General features: G+C 40.9%; 1 protein-coding gene across 1 annotated transcript; it reads left to right on the forward strand.

The window, feature by feature from the left end:
- The first annotated feature begins 1,606 nt into the window (after positions 1–1,606).
- tmem199 (transmembrane protein 199) lies at positions 1,607–22,439 on the forward strand. The gene is made up of 6 exons (XM_061718646.1): positions 1,607–1,952; positions 11,811–11,884; positions 14,301–14,390; positions 14,721–14,763; positions 14,848–14,960; positions 21,815–22,439. The coding sequence occupies exons 1-6, from the start codon at positions 1,790–1,792 to the stop codon at positions 21,908–21,910; spliced, it is 579 nt and encodes a 192-aa protein (XP_061574630.1). The 5' UTR covers positions 1,607–1,789; the 3' UTR covers positions 21,911–22,439.
- The last annotated feature ends 936 nt before the right edge of the window (positions 22,440–23,375 follow it).

The raw sequence follows: 23,375 nt of genomic DNA on the forward strand, positions 1-23,375 counted from the left end.
TTCACATTGTTTAACAAAACTTTGTAACCATTTTAATTTGATGATACCATTCATTGGATCAAAGTCAATAGCATTTAGACCCCCTTCCTCAATAGATTTCACAATGTCACCTCTCCTTAAATAATGATGCTTATTTTTCCAAATAAAGTTGAAATTATTTTGATTAATTCTCTTGATTAATTTGTCAGGTATATCCAATGAATAGGCTGGATACATAAGCCATAGACTCTCCATCTTAGTAAGCAATATTCGACCAAAAATGGACAAGTCTCTTTGGAGCCAACTATTAAGAATAGTCCTACAGTGCTGTGTGTTATTTACTATATTAGAAGTTTGTCTGACAGTTTTATTTTTTGTGACTATGATCCCTAAATACTTAACTTCACTCTTTACTGGAATATTATACACATTAATCAGAGGGTGATCATGAATAGCCAATAATTCACACTTCTTCATATTCAAATGTAAACCGGAGGCTTTCGAAAACAGAGATACTTCATTCAATACTACCGGTGTTGTGCCAAAAAGTGATTGCCTGCCAGAATCTGATTTCTTCTGATTTCTGGCCGCGGGAGCACGCACAGCAGCCCGTTGAGCGATAGCGCTAAAACGTCAGATTTTCAGATTATGAAGCTCAAGAATGAGATCAAGTCATATTTAGTAGAAACAACCTTTTATTAACTATATTTGGCGTTCAATCAATTTTTGGCAGGTGAAAATGCCTATTTTGTGTTGTAATGGTCCTTTAAAAGAGTTAAAAGCAATCCTGTGAGCTCTAGTGTTTATATTATGAAGCTCAAGAATGAGATCAAATCATATTTAGGTAGAAACAACCTTTCATTAACTGTATTTGGCCTTCAATCAATTTTTGGCAGGAAAAAAGACCCATTTTCAGGGGAGAAATCAGATTCTGGCAGGCAATCACTTTTTGGCACGACACCGGAATCTGTAGGCAACACGAGTGGTCACATGCACAAAGTCGAGAAATATCCAAATTTAACGAGACATGTAATACTGTTCTCAACGTTTTGAGTGAAATTGTGGCTATTGAAAGCATCATAATTGGCGTTTGAGAAGTTTTGAAAGCTTATCCAGAAACTGTTTTGGCTTTGTTCTTACACAAAAACATTTTGGGCAGACCTCTGTAGATTTATTATTGATTATCTCACCGACGATTTTTCTTTGTTTTGGGAAAATCTTGTGTTTGGCTTCCTAATATGTCCTAGAGAAGAAGAAAAATTTTACCTTTTTAATAAATCTATTTTTAATTTTGGCAAAAAATTTTATACATAAAAGTAAATTCATTAACAAAAAACCTTGTTTTGTTGTGTTTCAGAAGGAAATGGAAATGTATTTTAAATCACTTATTGATTCTTCTAATCAAAAGGCTATTGATTAATATTTTCACCCTTTACAAAGTTTTATATAATCCACTGTAACCCCTGGCTCTTCTGTTCTCTGTTCCACCTGTTTACTGTTCACTGGATGTTCTGATCTTTATACTGGATATTGTGATCTTTGGCAATAAAGATTTATAAAAAAAAAAAGAAAACAAGAAAACTAAAACGGCTACCGGTCACGTGCCTATGGTCACGTGAGCCAATCGTCTCACGAGACACAATATGGCCGCTCACATTCGTAGCATAGAGAGTAATGTCTGTTAAGATTGCTCTTTTCGTAAAACATCGATTATAATTACACTCCGAAGTCATGGTTTCCGAAGACCGGAGAAGACAGGGTTAATTTAAATATCTTTATTTGTGAGAGTGGTGTGAGCTGCAACAACATCATGGCATCTTCATTTGTTGTCGGGGATAAAGCCAGGGAGAAGATGGAAGAACTGCTGCAAAACACTCACTCATCTCTGCTGGAGGAATTTAGAGAAACATCCCAATCAACAAACATGTGCTTCAGCACAGCGAGGAAACTGAAGAAACACCTTAAGGATACAGGTGAAATCCGTTTATAAAAACAAGTGTAGTTGTGAGTAATGACTGTGTTTTCTGTGAGTGAGCGTGTGTTTTGTGAAGATTATCCACACACTTGCGTTTATCCTGAAAAGCTCAAGTAGAAGGCAACACTGGATTTCATACGCTGGTTCTGTAAGGTATTTGTAATTTCGTATGCGTTCGTATTTCAGCCTTTACTACAAATGAATGAATGTGGCTCAAATACAACTTCCGGTTTTCAAAATAATATTGAAGTCCAAAATAAACACACACGGTGCGTCCGAAATGCCATACTAAACGGTATATACTCAAAAAGTATACTTTAGTTCGGCAAAGTTTTGAGTAAATATTCGTACAGGACTGTCTCAGAAAATTAGAATATTGTGATTTTCTGTAATGCAATTACAAAAACAAAAATGTCATACATTCTGGATTCATTACAAATCAACTGAAATATTGCAAGCCTTTTATTATTTTAATATTGCTGATCATGGCTTAAGAAAACTCAAATATACTATCTCAAAAAATTAGAATATTCTGGGAATCTTAATCTTAAACTGTAAGCCATAATCAGCAATATTAAAATAATAAAAGGCTTGCAATATATCAGTTGATTTGTAATGAATCCAGAATGTATGACATTTTTGTTTTTTTAATTGCATTACAGAAAATAAAGAACTTTATCACAATATTCCAATTTTCTGAGACAGTCCTGTAGTATGCATTAATTCGGACGTACTGCTCAGAGCCACGTCTGGAGGGGGAGTTGTTACCATGGTAACAACTCCTGTCACAGCAGCAGTAGCAGCTCCGCTCCGCTCTTTCCCGTTTATACTGGCCCAAACAAGATGACATTATATAATATTATTATATAGGAATATTATGATATTAATATTATGTAATAATATTATTATACTTAATATTATACTCATGACATCTATGTATCTACGCAGCACTTAGCAACCAAACACTGCTGCATTGCATTGTGGGAAGTTTATGCTTAGCTAGTGTCCATCAATCCATACCATGCATACTAACGGTGCGTCCGAAATGCCAAACTAAACAGTACAGGAAGTGACGTGTCACAGGCTAGCAGCAGTAGCAGCTCCGCTCCGCTTTTTCCAGCCCCCGGATCTCGCACTCAGAAGGCACGCCGATTTTTTCCAGTGGCCTGCCGCGGTACTGCAACAAAAAATCCCATGGAGCCCAGAAAGCTTTTTTCCCATAGACCGCAATAGTAAAAGAGAAGCCTCTAAAACTGTTCACAAAAAATTTCTGACTTCCGCGTTAACGGGCCCATAGAGCATGCGCACTTGAGTCACCTCCCATGATGCTCTCGGGCGTTTTTAAATATTCTTTAAAAACGGTATTATATCATCTACCAATGAAATGAAATTCCACACTCTACGGTTGAATATTGAGGTTTTGTTATATAAATATTGCTAATAATTCAGCCACATTAAAAAAGAGCAGAGGGGAAGTTGGACAGCCTTGCCGGACACCTATTTTGAAGTCAAATAATTTAGTCATCCCAAAAGGCAAATAAATAGAACTGTTAATACCACAATACAATGAAGAAATAGGATTCATAAACTTTTCTCCAAATCCAAAACAACCCAAAGCATCCAATGTTTAACAATATCAAATGTCATAAGTATAATATTAAGTATAATAATATTATTATATAATATTAATATTATAATATTCGTATAGTTCCCGGTGCATGTTGGACTCCGGCAGGGCTGCCCTTTGTCACCGGTCCTGTTCATAATTTTTATGGACAGGATTTCTAGGCGCAGCCAGGGGCCGGAGGGGATCCGGTTTGGGAACCTCAGGATTTCATCTCTGCTTTTTGCAGATGATGTTGTCCTGTTGGCTTCATCAGACCGGGACCTCCAGCATGTGCTGGGGCGGTTTGCGGCCGAGTGCGACGCGGCAGGGATGAGAATCAGCACCTCCAAGACCGAGGCCATGGTTCTCGACCGGAAAAGGGTGGCATGCCTTCTCCGGGTGGGTGGAGAAGTCCTGCCTCAGGTGGAGGAGTTCAAGTATCTCGGGATCTTGTTCACGAGTGAGGGAACAATGGAGCGTGAGATTGACAGGCGGATCGGTGCAGCGTCCGCAGTAATGCGGTCGATGTACTGGACCGTCGTGGTAAAGAGGGAGCTGAGTCGAAAGGCGAAGCTCTCGATTTACCGGTCAATCTACGCCCCTACCCTCACCTATGGTCATGAACTTTGGGTAGTGACCGAAAGGACAAGATCGCGGATACAAGCGGCCGAGATGAGTTTCCTCCGCAGGGTGGCTGGACGCTCCCTTAGAGATAGGGTGAGGAGTTCGGTCACCCGGGAGGAGCTCGGAGTCGAGCCGCTACTCCTCCACATTGAGAGGAGTCAGCTGAGGTGGCTTGGGCATCTGTACCGGATGCCTCCTGGACGCCTCCCTAGGGAGGTGTTCCAGGCATGTCCCACCGGGAGGAGACCCCGGGGAAGACCCAGGACACGCTGGAGAGACTATGTCTCTCGGCTGCCCTGGGAACGCCTCGGACTCCCCCCGGAAGAGCTGGAGGAGGTGTCTGGGGTGAGGGAAGTCTGGGCATCCCTGCTGAGGCTGCTGCCCCCGCGACCCGGTAACGGATAAAGCGGGAGAAGATGAGATGAGAATATTCGTATATAATAATATTATATAATGTCATCTTTTTTCGGCCAGAATAAACCATGGATCTATTAATGAAAACTGGATGGGACATCGAAAATGGCCGTCCATTCATTTCAATGCAATTTGCTCACTCAGCGCTGTCACTACCTGATTTGAGTCCCTACCCTATTTGAATCACACATGCGCAGTCGCGTCCAACATCGTCGGCCATCTTGGGAAGCAAAATACGGCAACACCACTTGGACAAACTGTATACATAAAAATAAATCGAAAAAAAATACTACTCACAATAAATTAGGGATATTGTGAGAGACTATTTTTATTGTCTACATTTTTGGGGTAATATTAAACTAATGAAAATGGTGTTTCTTCTCATTCATCATTGGTAATATCAAAGGCAACTTTTACTTATTTCATTAAAATTCAGACCAAATAGGAAAAGCAATCATGTACTGTAAATAATAATATCCCGCAACTGAAACATAACAAGTTCATAACACACAAGCGAATAAGTATACCTATACATTTTTTCCAAGATAATCTTCTAAGATTAAATAAAAAAATTAAAATAAAATAAACACAAAATAAAATAATCACAGGGGTTGACATTTCAACAAAAGTGTTTAAGCGTAGCAAAATTGTAACTTAGACTGATTTTCTTTTGATAGTACCTTTATAGGTGTTATAGAATTTTTTATTTCGTTTTTAAAAACATACTATGGAGGGTTTGCTGTTTTTTCCATTTATTTTTATGTATACAGATTGTCCAAGTGGTGTTGCCGTATTTTGCTTTCCAAGATGCATCTATTTGATATAATACCGTTTTTAAAGAATATTTCACTGATTCCTGCAGTGTTATCCGAAATTTCAATATTTTCTAAAGCTACTGGTCTGAATTTTTTTAATTCAAGATCTTTTTATTGAAATTTTCACAAAGTAAAAAAGGTGAAATGCTGAATGTTAATTACAAATATTTTGAGTAGGCATGGGCATGTTGATCATAGCATACACCAGTGTACAAAATATAAAAAACAATTAAACAGTATGAAAAAAAATAAAACAGTAACAAAAACAAACTACAGACCAAACTAATCCCTCCCCTGTCTCTGCCAGAATACTAATCACAATATGAGGTCATTCTAACATCAAAAGCCTGCACTAGGAATACAAAAGAAATATGAAGTATAGTTCACAGGGTCTGGAATGCTTCTAGAAAAGGTCCCCACACTTTCTGGAACTTATTTGATTGCTGAAGCGAGTATCTAATTTTCTCCAGTTTTAAGCAGGACATGATGTCTTCCAGCCATTGTGCACGAGTAGGAGGGAAGGGATCCTTCCACCTGAACAGAATTGCCCGATGAGCCAAAAGGGAGGCAAAAGACAAAGTGTGCCCCTGTGCAGTGGTTAACTTCCTTCCTCCCTCCATGACCCCAAACAGGGCAGTCAGTGGGTTTGGTTCCAATTTGATTTTAAGCACCAGAGAGAGAGTATGAAATACTTCCCTCCAGTACTTGTTTAGACATGGGCAGGACCAGTATATGTGGATGAGAGAGGCTTCTGCTACTTTACATTTTACACAGTATGGACTAATATCTGGGTACATGGAGGATAACTTTGCTTTGGAAATATGAGCCCTGTGTACCACTTTAAACTGAATTAAGCAGTGACGTGCGCACAGGGAGGTTGTATTAACCAGTTTGAGTATGGACTCCCAGGTATCCTCCGATAAGGGAAGCCCTAAGTCCTTCTCCCATGCTGCTTTGAGTTTATCTGTAGGGGCACTCCTAAGATCCAGCAACATGCCATAGAAAGATGAAATGAGCCCCTTTTTGAATGGGTCTGTGGCAAGAACTTTGTCAACTGTGGTCAAGCCTATCGATGCACCAGGGCTGGGTGTCTGGGAAAGAACAAAATGTCTAGCCTGAAGATGCCTAAAGAAATGTGATTTTTGGAAGGCTGAATTTACTACTTAACTGCTCAAAAGATGCCACGGTGCCGTCTATGAACATATCTCTAAAACGAATTATACCCCTCCTGTGCCATTCCTGGAAGGTGGGGTCCTCACGGGATGGTTTGAAAAAGTGATTTGATGCAATGGGGCTAAGAAGAGAGAAGCTGTGAAAACCAAAAAACTTCCTAAATTGGGCCCAAATTCTAAGAGAATGTTTAACCACTGGGTTTTTGATTGATTTAAGTGAAGGAAGTGGAAGTGAGGAGCCGAGTAGGGCAGGAATTGACAGGTCATCAGTTGGATGTAACTCCATCGCCACCCAGTCAGGGCGGTCAGCGCCGTCGCAGTAGAAGGACCAGAATGCAGAGCGCAGGTCAGCAGCCCAATAATAATAACGAAAGTTTGGGAGGGCCAGACCACCTGCAGACTTTATTTTTTGAAGGTGAGTCTTGTTCAAACGTGGCCGTTTACCCCGCCATAAGTATGAAGATATAACTGAGTCAAGGGACTGAAAAAAAGAACCAGGAATAAAGAGTGGTAAGGTCTGGAAAAGGTACAAAAATTTAGGTAAAATGGTCATTTTAACTGAATTGATGCGACACACAAGAGACATTGACAGGGGTGACCATTGTGTAAGGATTTGTTTGGTCTCATTTAACAATGAGATAAGATTCTCTTGGAGCAGGTCTTTGTGTTTCCTTGTCACAGATATGCCTAAATAGGAGAATTTGTCATTTACGATTTTAAAGGGAAAATTGGAAAGGTCTAAAGCATGCGATTCAATATTGGTAGGGAAAAGCTCACTTTTGCTGAGATTCAGTTTATAGCCTGAGAGTTTCCCAAACTGACTGAGAAGTGACAGCGCAGGGGGTAATGAGGCCAGAGGGTGAGAGATGAAAAGCAAGAGGTCATCGGCATAAAGCGAGACCTTATGTTCCCTGCCACCTCTCCAGATACCGGACACATCCTCACAAGATCGGAGCGCTGTGGCAAGCGGTTCGATAGCCATGTCAAAAAGCATGGGACTAAGGGGGCACCCCTGACGGGTTCCACGATGCAGATTAAATGGTTTTGACCGTTGAGAGTTAGTACGAATTGAGGCTGTGGGGTACAAATAGAGAAGCTTAATCCACAGAGCAAAGTTCGGACCAAAACCAAACCTGTCCAGCACAGCAAAGAGATAATCTCATTCGACGCGGTCGAATGCTTTCTCCGCATCCAGAGAGACAACGCATTCAGGGATAGCCTCAGAGGCAGAGTAGATAATATTGAACAGTCGCCTTGTGTTGAAGTAAGACTGCCTACCTTTAATGAAGCCAGTTTGGTCTTCAGATATAATTGTGGGGAGGGCATTCTCCAGCCTATGGGCTAGGACTTTAGCTAAGATTTTAGCATCTGTGTTTAAGAGGGAGATGGGCCTGTAGGAGGCGCATTCAGTAGGATCCTTCCCTTTTTTAGCTATGAGGGTGATACATGCCTCTGAAAAAGAAGGAGGGAGGGAACCGTGGCTGAAGGATTCTGAAAGAAGTAGATAGCAATGGGGAAAGCAGAGTAGAAAATTTCTTTAGAAATTCCGCCGGGAAGCCATCAGGGCCAGGACATTTACCCGACTGCGGTGAAGAAATGGCTCGAGTTATCTCCATCAGGGATATCGGTTCTTCTAATGTCTTCCTTAGATCTGGTGAAAGACTGGGAATACTGAGACTATTTAAAAAGTCTGCAATCTCATCTCGATCAGTCTGAGATTCCGAGGTGTATAGCTGGGTATAAAAGTCCCTGAATGCTTCATTTATGAGTAAGTGATCTGTAGTTACATGGCCATTTGGTAATCGAATCTTAGAAATATTTTGTTTAGCCTTAGAGCCTTTGAGTTGGTTGGCTAATAATTTGTCAGATTTGTCTCCATAAACATAAAACCTGGTTTTACTTTTCAGAAGTGACTGTTCAATTGGGTGAGTGGTAAGCAGGTCAAATTTGGTTTTAAGTTCTGGCCGCTTTTTGTAAAGATCTGGGGATTTAGTCCGAGCATATTCTTCATCGACCTCTTTGATTTGGCGGGCAAGGTCTGATCGCTCCCTATAAGATTTTTGCCTCACCCTAGCAGTGTAGGATATAATCTGTCCCCGGAGATAAGCCTTGAGAGAATCCCAGACAGTTAGACTAGACATTCCTGGAGTCATATTCGTGGATAGGAATAAGGCTATTTCCGTTTCCATTGATTTAACAAAATTTCTGTCCGACAGCAGAGTCGAATTGAATCGCCACTGTCTGTCTCTTTGAGGTAGGTCAGGAAGGGACATGGTTAGGACCACAGGAGCGTGGTCGGAAATGACAATGCTCTGATAAGCACAGGAATGAACCAGGGGAATCAGTTGATTATCAATAAAAAAATAATCAATCCTCGAGTATGTGTGATGCACTTGTGAGAAATAGGAGTATTCTCTGTCACATGGATGTAAAGAACGCCACACATCACAAACACCGTAGTCAGAAAGGAACGCCTGAATAAGACGGGCTGACTTACTCGCTGTGCCGGGGTTGGTAGAGGATCGGTCTAGGACTGGGTCGAGCCAGCAATTAAAATCACCACCAAGTATGAGAGAATATGTATTAAGGTCAGGGAGCAGTGAAAACAGTCGTTCAAAAAAGACTGCATCATCTGAATTAGGGGCATAAACATTCACAAGTACGACCAATGTATTGAATAATTTCCCAGAGACGATCACGTAGCGACCAAACTTGTCAGAAATCACATTGTGCTGCTCAAATGAAACATCCTGACTGATAAGAACTGAAACTCCTCGGGCCTTAGCTTGAAAGGAGGAGTGAAATCCCTGCCCTGACCACCTCGGGAACAGGCGGCTATTATCAGAACTGCAAATATGAGTTTCTTGTAGAAAGGCTATTTCGGTTTTAAGATGTTTTAGATGTGAGAAGACCCTTTTCCTTTTAACAGGGTGATTCAGACCCTTAACATTCCAGCTCACCAGCTTCAAGTATCTATTCATAATATTTAAGAAGAAAAATTAGGAGGTGAGCACAATGACCTAGGCAAAAAAAAAGAAAATGGAAAGGAGGTTGAATGTGACCCACATTAAGTAATGGGTTGAAAAGAGTTAATGCAAAGTTTCTGGCAGTGACATATCCCCCCAACCCACCCACCCCAACTAAGACAGCTGCTATAGAAAAAGAAAAAAAAAGCAGCAAGCTCTTTAAAACAAACAAAGTGCAATAACGCATCTTCCTGTCCTACACACTAATAGCTTTTGCTCCCGTATCATGGATATATACATATATGAAATTAGCACCTTAAAACGTGTAGATATAAATAAAAAAAAAGAAATACCCTCTCAAATCTTGACTTGGAAGTCCCGATATGAGCCCAGAAATATTTTTACAAAAATATAAAATATAAAACTTCCGACTTAAGCAGCGTAAAAGTAAGATTTACAGCTTACAATTATTACAAAACTTATAGATAAATTGGAAAAGCTTTTATTTTTTTCGTTTTTTTCTCTCCCTCTCCACTACTTTTTTTTTTCTCCTTTTTTTAAACAGCCAAAAAGAACTGCAAATTAATAACATTTGCAAAGGGGCAGTCAAACTAACAACAGAGAAAATAAGGTTCTAAACACACTAACCCCGAAAAGAATTCAGGCAAAAAAAGACTGAAAAAACAAAAACAGTTGTCGCGGGGGTACTCACCCACCCCTCAGGATTATTATAATGACTCATGTAAAAAAAGAGAGAGAAAAAAAAAAAGTCAGTGAACGCCAGTGAACCATACTGAGCTGCAGAGTGGAGCTGTGAAAGCGTTCAACAGTCCCATTACAGCGGGTTTGGAGACTTGCTGCGACTCGTGATGAATTTGCGCGTCTCATCCACGGAGCCGATCCACTTTCTGGCTCCCCCGGACAGCGTGAGCCGGAGCCGGCCGGGGAAGAGCAGAGCCGGCTTCAGACCCAGATTATAAAGTTCGGACATAACTCCGCTGTATTCCGCTCGTTGGCTGGCAACTTCGGGGCTGTAATCCTCCACGACCCGGATCGGGTGGCCGTGATATTCCAGTTTCCCTCTCCGCCGCGCCTCCCTGATGAGGAGATCCTTGGTCTGGTACCGGTGCAGGCGGAGGATGACGGGACGCGGTCTCTGTCCCGGGGCCGGCTTGGCGGCGAGAGAGCGATGCGCTCTGTCGATTTCTGGCGGTGACGGCAGCGTATCATTCCCGAACACCTCACACAGCAGCTTGGAGAAGAAAGCCGTAGGAGACCCGCACTCAGTCGACTCCGGTAAACCCAGGATACGTACGTTCTGCCTCCTGCTTCGGCTTTCCAAATCTACGACCTTGGCCTTTAGCCGAGCATTATCATCTCGTAGAGTCGAGCAGATGCCTTCAAGGTCCATAACTCGCTGGCTGAGGTCTTCAGTGGCGAGTTCAAGGGATGAAACACGTTGGCCATGGTCCTCGACCGCGAGCCGCGTTTGGTCGAGTTTGGAGTCGAGCTGACTGAAAGTATTTTTGAACTCTGTGGCCGTGGTAATGGCCGCCAGGGTTAAGACAGCGCCAGCATCGTCTTTTTTGCCCGACTTGCCGCTTTTCGAAGCCATCTCGGAGGTAAGAGGGCTCGTTCAAGACAAAAAAAAATACAGGGAATCCTTTTTAAAGGAAAAAGTTTGAAAGTTTGGGGCTTGGTGGTTTAAAAAGTTTGGCACTCACGGGAGCACTCGCAAAACACGTCTACTCCATCTGCTCACCAACCGGAAGTCCCCCTGGTCTGAATTTAAATATAAAAAATTGTGAGCGACTTAGAATTCATGACTATCCACGTGTGAATTTCTCTTAACATTCCAATAAAGAATGAGATTAAGTATTTAGAAATAATAATGTATAATGAAAGAAATAAAAGAGAACTTTGAAATATTGAAAACAAAAAAAATCCCCCAAAATATTAAACAATTTAAGCCAATTGGTGTGTGTGTGTGTGTGTGTGTGTGTGTGTGTGTGTGTGTGTGTGTGTGTGTGTGTGTGTGTGTGTGTGTGTGTGTGTGTGTGTGTGTGTGTGTGTGTGTGTGTGTGTGTGTGTGTGTGTGTGTGTGTGTGTGTGTGTGTGTGTGTGTGTGTGTGTGTGTATGTGTATGTGTGTGTGTGTGTGTGTGTGTGTGTCAAGAGTAACAACAGACACATCTTTAGGCTCCATGATACTGATATTTAATGTAACGGTGAGTAACACTTTCTTACAACTTTTATTCAGGGCACCCTTTCTACCTGCATGACTTCCTCGGGGACAGCTCATTGTACTTGCCAGAGGTTGAGAAACTTCCCAGAGTAAGTGTAATTATACATATTTGGATGTTATACAATTTTAGACTGTTACATCGTGGTTTCTATTGTTATTATTCTATGTATGTAGGCAGGAAACAATAATCTAATAATCTATCTGTGTACATATACATATATATTTATAAGTGTGTGTGTATATGTATGTATGTATATATATATATATATATATATATATATATATATATATATATATATACACACGTACACCTACCGGCCACTTTATTAGGTACACCTTTTCAGTACCGGGTTGGACCCCCTTTTTCCTTCAGAACTGCCTTAATCCTTCGTAGCGTAGATTCAACAAGGTTCTGGAAACATTCCTCAGAGACTTTGGTCCATATTGACTTGACGGCATCATGCAGTTGCTGCAGATTTGTCGGCTGCACATCCATGATGTGAATCTCCTGTTCCACCAAATCCCTAAGGTTCTATTGGACTGAGATCTGGTGACTGTGGAGCCGTTTCAGTTCAGTGAACTCATCGTCATGTTCAAGAAACCAGTCTGAAATAATTCCTGCTTTATGACATGGCTGTTATCCTGGTGGAAGTAGCATCAGAAGATGGTCCACTGAGGTCATAAAGGGATGGACATGGTCAGCAACAATACTCAGGTAGGCTGTGGCGTTGACACGATGCTCAGTTGGTACTGATGGGTCCAAAGTGTGGCAGGAAAATACCCCCCACCATTACACCACCACCACCACCAGCCTGAACCGTTGGTACAAGGCAGGATGGATCCATGCTTATTTGAGTCACTGTTGCCTTTCTGTCAGCTTCTTTCTATCTCCTCTGACCTCTGGCATCAACAAGGCATTCGCTCCCACAGAACTGCCGCTCACTGTCTACGTATGTTCTCTTTTTCAGACCATTCTCTTTAAACCCTAGAGATGGTTGTGCATGAAAATCCCAGTAAATCAGCAGCTTCTGAAATACTCAGACCAGCCAGTCTGGCACCAACAACCATGCCACGTTCAAAGTTACTTAAATCCCCTTTCTTCCCTATTCTGATGCTGGTTTGAACTGCAGCAGATCATCTTGTCCATGTCTACATGCCTACATGGATTGAGTTGCTGCCATGTGATTGGCTGATTAAAAATGTGTGTTAACGAGCCGTTGGCCAGGTGTATCTAATAAAGTGGCCTGTGAATGTACATATATTAGATTAGATTAGATCTTTATTAGTCATTGTTATACAACAACGGAATTAAAAGTGCCATCAGTCAGTGCTAAAAAAACAAACAGATAAATACCATAGTATATAAAACATTTACACAGGGCAACGGTGCAAACTGAGAGTGTCCAGGGGGAAAAGTGTCCTTGTGATCTGTTTTCCTTTTTAATCCAGTGGTTGTTGTGCGAGTCCTCCAGTGAGGGGAGAGAGCGGCCCATGGTTTTTTTGGGCTCTATTCTATTCTTCCTTTGAGCCACCGTGCTACTGGTGAAGCAGTGCGTCAGTATGCTCTCCATGGAGTAGGGCTGGGCGATATATCGAGATTTTAATATATATCGATATATTTTCAAACGCGATATGGTACGAAACAATATTGTTTATATCAATTATTAAAAAAACCTTTTTTTTTATGATTTTGATATAGCTTATTTTGTGACAAATTGACTTGAATGTTTTATTTGAGACTTGCACAAATGTTTTGTTATTTGCACAACTGTCAACCTCAGTGGAAAGGTCTGCCTGTTACTGTCTACATTGTATTAATTGCATAGTGTATTTTAATTTAATTGTTATGCAGGAAAGGGATATTTGTTTTATTTTATTCAAGAATAGAATAGAATAGAATATCCTTTATATTCTCCCTCAGTGGGGAAACTTATTTGTTGACAGCAGTACACACATATAGGGGAGGGGTAAAAAGACTGAAAAGTCAGAAATAAAAAATATATGAAAAATACAAAAGATACGTATAAAATATGTATAAACAGGATATGAACAGTGGCACAAGAAGCATTTTTATTCTATATATGCAGGCAGTTTATTTTTATTTCATTTGTTTTATACATTTTGATATTGTGCAGACCTCTGTTAATAAAGGAACCTGTGTGACAATTGGCACGAGGCTTTGTATTAAAACTGACTGTTTTTTTTAAGGGTTTGCCTCAGAAAAAAATGAAGCTAACAGAGATGCTATGCTATAATGCCTCGGGGGAAACCCCAATTATGTCACAGAAAAAATATCGATATATATCGAGTATCAACATTCAGCTAGAAAATATCGAGATATGACTTTTGGTCCATATCGCCCAGCCCTACCATGGAGCACTTGGAGAAACCAGCAGATTTTCCTTGATATTGTACAGTCTCTGCTGGGCCTCAGAGAGCTCAATATAAAATCAATATCATAACCCGCTGAAATAGAAAAGTAATCTCTGACTTCTCTCATTTTAGAATCCTGAACTAGTTGCACGTCTTAAGCGGATCAAAGCAAAACTAGCCAATGAGGAGTACAACAGAATGACGCGTGATGTCAACGCTCAGGTACATTATCAGCTGCTGTTATTAAATCAAGATGCATGACTTGTCATATTTCACCAACTGAATGGATCTATATTGACTACTGTACTTATGTCGAGAAGACATTTGTTTTGCTTTGTAATGTAAAACGGAATTGTAAAAAGTAGTGAATCTAGCATGCTTAAAAGAACATGCTGCTTTTTCAGTCATACTGTGGTATGAAACTTTAAACCCTGTTGGAAATTAGATTATGGGATATTCACAGGTTTCACAGATTTATGTAGTGGGCTTTGGAAAGATTTGTAATTTCTTGCCATATCTAACTATTTAGAACAAAGCATTCTTTGTTTTTAGGAAATCAACCGAAATGGAACTCTGTCAGATTTTGGAGGACAAGGTCAGTGCTTTGTGTCCTGTTGGATGTCTCCTAAAAGGGACAGAACTGTATCATCTGACTTGTTTGAATGTTTCTTGTCCTCAGTGCGGTCAGTCAGAGCCGTGGTGGTGACTGTTTTCAACTTCTTTGTGACTGTGGTTGCTGCTTTTGCCTGTTCCTATATGGGCAGCCAGTATTTATTCACCGAGACTCCAGCGGTAAGCACATTTACCATCTTAAATGAATGTCTGACATTAGATAATCACTTGATTATAATTATTTGAACTAATCACAATTATTCTGCACAGTTGTGAAGAACTTATTTTTGTTTCTAAGAAAAGCTGGATAAAAACAATGTGTTATATCATCATGATTCTCACTTTGTTTTTTTCTGATGTGGTTTAATGTCACCAATTTCAAGAAGGTTTACTCCTGATAGACAGTTCAATGACATAAATGCAATCAATTTAGCCGTTCAAACACTATTAAACTGCACCACGGTGGTCACATTTTAAGCCATTATGCTGACAGATCAACACATAGATCGAGGTAGAGAGTTGGTTGACATGAAGAAAGAGGAGGAAGGCTATACTGTGTGTCCAGGAGACCAGGTGGAAAGGTAGCAAGCAGTGCCGATCCTGGCTCCCAGGGGGCCCTAAGCAGGAATCGTGGCAGCCGGCAAAGCCGGCTGCCCATCCTGTGGCCGCCGCGGCGATTTGGGCCAATTTGGGCACAATTTGGGCCGATTTGGACTGATTTTGGCCAGTGTTTTTGAAGGGTTTCTCTCACCTTAAAAACAATTAAAATCCATATTCAGAGTAGGTAGACAAACACATCAGAATGAGGTAGAAACATTTATTGAATATTACACCAAAACTCCAGAGAATGTGGTGCCCATCTTTCTCAGCAAACTTTCTTTTTTTTTTTTTTTTTTGCTTCTGAGGAGGTTCCAACATATTCTGAAATTGGAGTATGTGGCCAAATACAGATATATGTAATACTGAGGCTCTTGGTCATAGTTTGAGAACCACTGACACTGACATAAATAATAAACTGTTAATAATATAATAATAATAATAATAATCATTCATACCTCCATGGTGTCCCCCCACAGGCTCGGTCGCCGGCTCGTAAACGTAAACAAACAGCTGCTGGCTGCTGCACCGTGCACGCATGAGATTGAACGCCAAGTTAGGTTTTTGGATTCACAACGCACCACTGCGCAAATACCGTAGCAGCAGCTGTGGCGAGGGGTCTGTCTGTAGTACTCAGATAGTGGGAGGATCCTATAGTACGTTCTTGGCCTAAACTCCGCAAATTCGCTCAGGCAATTGGGGGCCCTTGGCCGTCGGGGGCCTTACGCAATGTGCATACTCTGCGTATAGGAAGGGGCGGGGCTGGTAGCAAGGCTTGAAGTTTAGGAGCAGGGTTCAAGTTGTTCTATCATGGTGTAGATGGGAAGAGGAATGGAGTAGGAGTTATCTTGAAGGAGGAGTTTGTTAGGAATAAATAGGAGGTTAAAAGAGTGTCAGATAGAGTACTGAGTCTCAAGCTAGAAATGGAAGGTGTGATGTTCAATGTTGTTAGTGGGTATGCTCCACAAGTAGGATGTGAGCTAGAAGAGAAGTTATGGCGGGACCTTGATGAAGTACTGCAGAACATCCCTAGAAGTGAGAGAGTTTTCATTGGTGCAGACTTTAATGGACATGTTGGTGCAGGAAACAGAGATGATGAGGAGGTGAGGGGCAGGTTTGGGATCCAGGAGAGGAATGCAGAAGGACAGATGGTGGTGGACTATGCAAAAAGGATGGAAATGGCTGTAGTGAATATTTTCTTCCAGAATAGACAGGAACATAGGGTGACCTATAAGAGTGGAGGTAGGAGTACGCAGGTAGACTACAGCTTGTGTAAACGGTGTAACCTGAAGGAGATCAGTGACTGCAAGTAGTGGTAGGTGACAGTGTAGGCAGACAGCATAGGATGGTGGTGTGTACTGTAGGATGACTCTGGCGGTGAGGAAGATGAAGAGGGGGAAGACAGAGTGAGGAGGGCATTGAAGAGGATGAAGAGTGGAAAGGTGCTCGGCCCTGATGATATACCTGTGGAGGTCTGGAAGTGTCTAGGAGAGGTAGCAGTAGAGCTTCTGACAGGGTTGTTCAACACGATCTTAGATAGTGACAAGATGCCTGAGGAAGGGAGGAAAGCGTGCTGGTGCACATTTTTAAGAACAAGAGAGATGTGCAGAGTTGTGGCAACTACAGAGGAATAAAGCTGAGGAGCCATACACTGAAGTTATGGGAAAGAGTAGTTGAAGCTAGACTAAGGGCAGGAGTGAGCATTTGTGAGCAGCAGTATGGTTTCATGCCTAAAAGGAGTACTACAGATGCAGTATTTGGTCCGAGGATGTTGATAGAGAAGTATAGAGAAGTTCAGAGGGAGCTGCATCGTATCTTTGTAGATCTGGAGAAAGCTTATGACAGGGTGCCCAGAGAGGAACTGTGGTATTGTATGAGGAAGTCTGGCGTGGCAGAGAAGTATGTGAGAGCGGTGCAGGACATGTAGAGGACTGTAAGACAGTGGTGAAGTGTGCTGTAGGTGTGACAGAGGAGTTCAAGGTGGAGGTGGGACTACAGCAGGAATCAGCCCTGAGCCCCTTCTTGTTGCTATGGTGATGGACAGGCTGACAGACAAGGTTAGACAGGGATCACCATGGACTATGATGTTTGCAGATGAAGATCTGTAGTGAGAGCAGGGAACAGGTGGAGGAGAAGCTAGAGTGGTGGAGGTTTGCCCTGGAAAGGAGAGCAATGAAGGTTAGCCGCAGCAAGACGGAGTTTATGTGTGTTGAGAAGAACCCAAGTGGAAGAGTGAGGTTACAGGGAGAAGAGATAGAGAAGGTGGAGGATTTTAAGTACTTGGGGCCAAAAGTTCAGAGCAATGGAGAGTGTGGAAAAGAGGTGAAGAAACATGTGCAGCAAGCGAGTGGAGAAAAGTGTGATGTGTGATAAAGGAGTTTCAGCTAAAATGAAAGGAAAGGTGTAGAAAACTGTGGTGAGAGCAGCGATGTTGTTTGGTCTAGAAACAGTGTCACCAGGGCTTGAAATTAGCAGTCGCCACTCGCCATTTGCGACCTAGATTTTGCTGTGGCGAGACATATTTTTGGCTGTCTCGCCACTTGGCGACCTAGAAAAATTATACCACTCTAATCCAGAGGGTGGCGGTAATGCTCATTTTCGTTGGTTGCCAAGCGCCGCTAACGGGTCAGAAGAAGAAAAGTAAACGAGGGAACATAACAACTACAAAACTAAGAAGAAAGAAGCTAAACTAAAGCTAAAGAAGAAGCTAAAGAAAACTAAACTGAACAAAAAAACGACATGTGGAGATATATATCAGGGTGCCAGCCACCACCCAAAAAGACAAATGTGTGTGAGGTGAGGAGGGAGGAGGAGGAGGAGGAGGAGGAGGGGGGAACAGCGCTGAAGGCGCTATTTAATAAATAGTTTGTATATTTTAGGCTGACCAAACGTCCTCTTTTCCCCGGACATGTCCACCTTTTACGTCCTGTCAAGATGCCGAAGCGAAAATGCAGCTTCACAGATGCACTGAAAAAAAAAATCCGGTCGGGACATATGTGCCAAAGCTGGCACTTATGTTTCTGTGTCCAATAAAGGTGCCGGAGACATGCAGCTCACATCGACATCCGACACAGAAACACATAAGAAGGCAGTGCGAGTGAGAGTAGCTCTTCAAAGTTGACCGAGTTCTTAGACCCGGAAAAACAGAGGATGCTGTAAATGCAGCGGAGGGTGCATTGGCATTTCATACTGTGAAACACCACCACAACAGTTACTGTACCCAGTACTGGAGTTGAGGGGGGATGAGGGGGGGTGAAATAAAAACGGTCCAAATCATCCCCCCTGAAATAAAAACGGTCCAAATCATCCCCCCTGTAAAACTGCCATCCTCCCTTTCCATCCCTTATGTCATTTCATCAATGAATGTGGTTTTACTGCTATTTCAACATTTAGAGTCATCACCAGAAAAATAACTTATTTGACAATTTTCACCTGTTTCAAGTAAACTTTCACTTGAAATAAGTAGAAAAATCTGCCAGTGGGACAAGATTTATCTTCTCATTACAAGCAAAAAAATCTTGTTCCACTGGCAGATTTTTCTACTTATTTCAAGTGAAAATCTACTTGAAACAGGTGAAAATTGTTGTTTTTTCCAGTGATGAGTCTTGTTTTAAGTGTAATCAGATTTTTTTTTACTAAAATGAGACATTTTAACTAGAAATAAGACAAATATTCTTGTTCAGATTTTGAGTTTTTGCAGTGATCCATTTTACTTATCCTGTGAAGGACAGAGTCATGTCAGTGTTATTATTTGTAATATATTATATTATTTGTAATCAGCACAAATTATCTGTCCCTATATGATAAAATCCACCATCCCCCCTGATTTTTTTTTACAATTCGAATACTGACTGTAACTGTTATTATTTTAGACATAATAAAAAAGTTGAGTAACTTCTGAGAAGCCTATCTGAATTTCCGTCTTTGAGAGATATTATTTTGTAATATAACTGAATATTATATCCATACATATAAACTTTAAATATATTAAAATTATAAGGAATCTTTGTGTAAACTGCGAGTATCATTTAAGTAGGCTATCTCGTGGCCGGGCCGAGTGTCCTCTTTTTTGAAAATCAAAATATGGTCAGCCTAGTATATTTGAATCTAATGTACTTCATGCGTCTTCTTACTGCTGCATAGGGATTTATACTGTTCTTCCAGAATAGTTGAAAGGTCCTTTTACACAGCACATTTGATTGAGAAGAACGGGATGACTGTTATATGGTACTAGTATGACTGCTATATAAGTAGTGATGACGAAATACTTTAGTGAAGCAACTTTTTGGTTTTGGCGAGTAAAAAATCTGTTTGGCGAGTAACTTTTTTGACCTACTAGCTACTTGGCTAGTAGGTCAAAAAGTTAATTTCAAGCCCTGAGTGTCACTGAGGAAAAGACAGGAGGCAGAGCTGGAGGAGCAGAGATGAAGATGCTGAGGTTCTCTAGCAGAGATGAAGATGCTGAGGTTCTCTAGCAGAGATGAAGATGCTGAGGTTCTCTAGCAGAGATGAAGATGCTGAGGTTCTCTAGCAGAGATGAAGATGCTGAGGTTCTCTAGCAGAGGTGAAGATGCTGAGGTTCTCTAGCAGAGGTGAAGATGCTGAGGTTCTCTAGCAGAGGTGAAGATGCTGAGGTTCTCTAGCAGAGGTGAAGATGCTGAGGTTCTCTAGCAGAGGTGAAGATGCTGAGGTTCTCTAGCAGAGGTGAAGATGCTGAGGTTCTCTAGCAGAGATGAAGATGCTGAGGTTCTCTAGCAGAGATGAAGATGCTGAGGTTCTCTAGCAGAGATGAAGATGCTGAGGTTCTCTATAGCAGTGGTCCCCAACCCCCGGGCCCCGGCCCGGTACCGGGCCGTGGGTCATCTGGTACCGGGCCGCACAGAGAAAAAATAATTTCTGTAGCATTCCCTGATGATGGATGACTCTCAAACTGATGGTTCACAATGTTTTTATTCCTTGGATGTACAATAAATACACTGCAAACACACCGTAAGAGCTATAAAGGAATAAAATAAAATAGAGGTAGTCTTTCTACATTCATATAAGTTTCATTTAACTTAAATACAGACCGACGCAGCTGCTGCTCGCTCGGTAATAACAGCTACACAGGCTGATTTATGGTTCCGCGTTACACCTACGCAGGGCCTACGGCGTAGGGTGCGCGGCGACACCGTACGCTACGTCGTCGATTTAACGCGGAACCATAAATCAGGCCTACCGCTGACAGCAAAACTCAATATGTACATAAATAAGGCATAACATTTGCAAAGAAAACAAATCCTTATCAGAAGGTGCTTTTTGTGTCAGTTGGGCACCACTTTAGCTTTCAAGACACTAGTTTAGTCTTTCAGACATACTTTCTACTGCCGTTAAACTTTTACCATCAAAGTCCGAAGCTCAGGATGTTTACAATTTCTCGGCGAGACGCCTTCAAAATAAAAGCACTAAATAGCTGGTTTAACTGCAGATCAGCTTGAACAAGTTCTGACATTGCAGTCAGATTCCACTTTGAGTTTAGCTCTGGTTGAAATTTGCAATCTTGTGGCTTTGGGGGTATCATGTTAAACCGTAGCTCTGTGTCCCCCTGATACAGTTGGCCAGTTGGAGAATGAGACTGTGCACAAGTCACAAGATGATTACACATATGCACACCTTCTAGTTTTTCATTGTTTTGACAGGCTCTCTCGATTAACACAAATTAGTGTAATGATAAGCAGCGACTGGCAGGATCATGCTAAAGAACTCCAAGAGTAATACCAAACTGTAGATTTGATTGAAATCAACATTCATCTCTACATTTCAGCAAGGAAACTTCTAAAATATACATTTTTTTATAAAATAACCATTACTGGAAGATGTGAATCCTGATTAAAATCAGTAACTGGCCGATCGTGTTTCAGTTGAAGGAGTCGGTTTGAGAAGGAAAAAAGGTTCACACAGTAGAAGAAAGGAAGAAACTGTTGAGAGGTTCTAAAATCTTTTTGCATTTTGATTACTCAATTCATGATGCCACGAATTTATGAACCATTTAAAACCAGCAAAAACATAATATGGGGTTTTAAAGCCAAATAATAAGAAAACACACACACCACACACGCCAACTCGGAGGAAATGATTTGCCCTAAGTGATATTTTCACCTATAGGTGGAAGTCAAGGTAGTATTACTAATAATCCAAAACAAATGGGGTTGTTAAATGAAGAAAATAACTTAAAATTGTGTGGCTTGGTTGCCTTACGCATAGGCACATATGGTGGCAAGTCACTGCAGCCCAGCTGTCCTGCAACAAACCTAATCTTTCACCATTTCTTTAGTGTGGATACAAAGTTGATCAAATTGGAGACGGTGATTAAGTGGTTTCTTTTTGTTTTTCTTAATGACACTGCTCAAATGTTCTTTTTGTCCTAATAAACATTGCCTGAACCATCTTTGTTTCAGCGGGTGAGTTCAGCGGTGATTGCTGCGTCTGTGGTCGGGCTGGCTGAGCTGTACGTCCTGGTCCGGACCATGGAGGGAGAACTAGGGGAACCATAGAACACTTTTTTCTTTCTTGTTCTTTCTTCTTTGTTGCTGTCGAAGACTCCAAAACAGCTGGTCAAGGCTTGTACGAATATCACCTTTTCCATACTTTTGCATATTGCCTGAACTTTGTTATTGTTTTAATCCAGGTAATGTATGTATTGTCTGAGAACACTAGCTCTTGATGACACTAGTGTTGGAGTTGAATTGTCATTAAATCTGAAACTTGGAACTGGTCTCCAACCCTGAATGTTATGTATTTGTGATGCTTAGCCTTTAACTACAGTTATTGTCCAAGACTAGTGGCTATCACTCAACAATGCACCCTGTTTACCATAAATACTGCTCAGTAAGACAGTGAGGGACATAGACATATCAGTTCTATAACTTCTATATGCTTTAGTTGTAGATGAATAAGTCCTCTTTAATAAGTGGGAAATGTAATGCAAAATGATCCAGTGTGATAGCCTTTTCTTGTGTAATCTACAAATAAACAGACGGTGATAAATGCAGTATATAGTCAAAATAAATATGAGTCCATGTATTCTTTTTTTTTTTTTTTTTTAATTTGCTAACTGGTGTACAAAGTCTTGCCGAGTGCAACAGTCAAACACTTTCACTCAAAATTTTACTCATGTTCATATTGTCAAAAATGTTGCTGTTGCATCATATAAGGGACATTTTACATTTAGCTGGACAGTTATGGTGTTTTAGAGCGGTCTCTCAAACTTCCCGCAGTGATGTACCATTTGTGAAATATGTTTTTCAGCCAAATACCCCCTAATTAAGACAGAGCTTATTTTGGTTGAGGCAAAATACTCTGCCATCAGTGTGATATTTATTATATATGCTGGTTTCATGGTACTGATGACTCATTTCTCACTGCAAAAAAAAATGCTTAGGGCAGGTTGCCACTAATTGACGTAAATCCCATTAAAACATATAGAGTGAGGCAAAAAAGTATTTAGTCAGCCACCAATTGTGCAAGTTCTCCCACTTCAAAAGATGAGAGAGGCCTGTAATTTTCATCATAGGTAACTTCAACTATGAGAGACAGAATGGGGGGAAAGCATCCAGGAAATCACATTGTAGGATTTTTACTGAATTAATTGGTAAATTCCTCGGTAAAATAAGTATTTGGTCACAGACAAACAAGCATATATATATATATATATATATATATATATATATATATATATATATATATATATATATATATATATATATATATATATATATATGAAGTTTGCTAGAGATTTGGATGATGCAGAAGAGGATTGGGACAATGTTATATGGTCAGATGAAACCAAAATAGAACTTTTTGGTGGAAACACAACTAATACTAGGTTTAATCATCACTATACTAATATAATGAGTTAAAACAGGTACCATTAACAGGTAACAGAGGAGTCAGAAGAAGTTACAGGTCTGTGAAAGCCAGAAATCTTGCTTGTTTGTAGGTGAACAAATACTTATTTTA

The sequence above is a fragment of the Cololabis saira genome, chromosome 4, assembly GCF_033807715.1.
Source record: "Cololabis saira isolate AMF1-May2022 chromosome 4, fColSai1.1, whole genome shotgun sequence".
Lineage (NCBI taxonomy): Eukaryota > Metazoa > Chordata > Actinopteri > Beloniformes > Belonidae > Cololabis > Cololabis saira.

Bases quoted from the DNA above. Each gene is read 5' to 3' on its own strand.
- tmem199 (XM_061718646.1), top strand. From the start codon at position 1,790: ATGGCATCTTCATTTGTTGTCGGGGATAAAGCCAGGGAGAAGATGGAA. The intron at 14,391-14,720 runs GTACATTATCAG...CTTTGTTTTTAG, and splicing joins CGCGTGATGTCAACGCTCAG to GAAATCAACCGAAATGGAAC. The intron at 14,961-21,814 runs GTAAGCACATTT...TCTTTGTTTCAG, and splicing joins TATTCACCGAGACTCCAGCG to CGGGTGAGTTCAGCGGTGAT.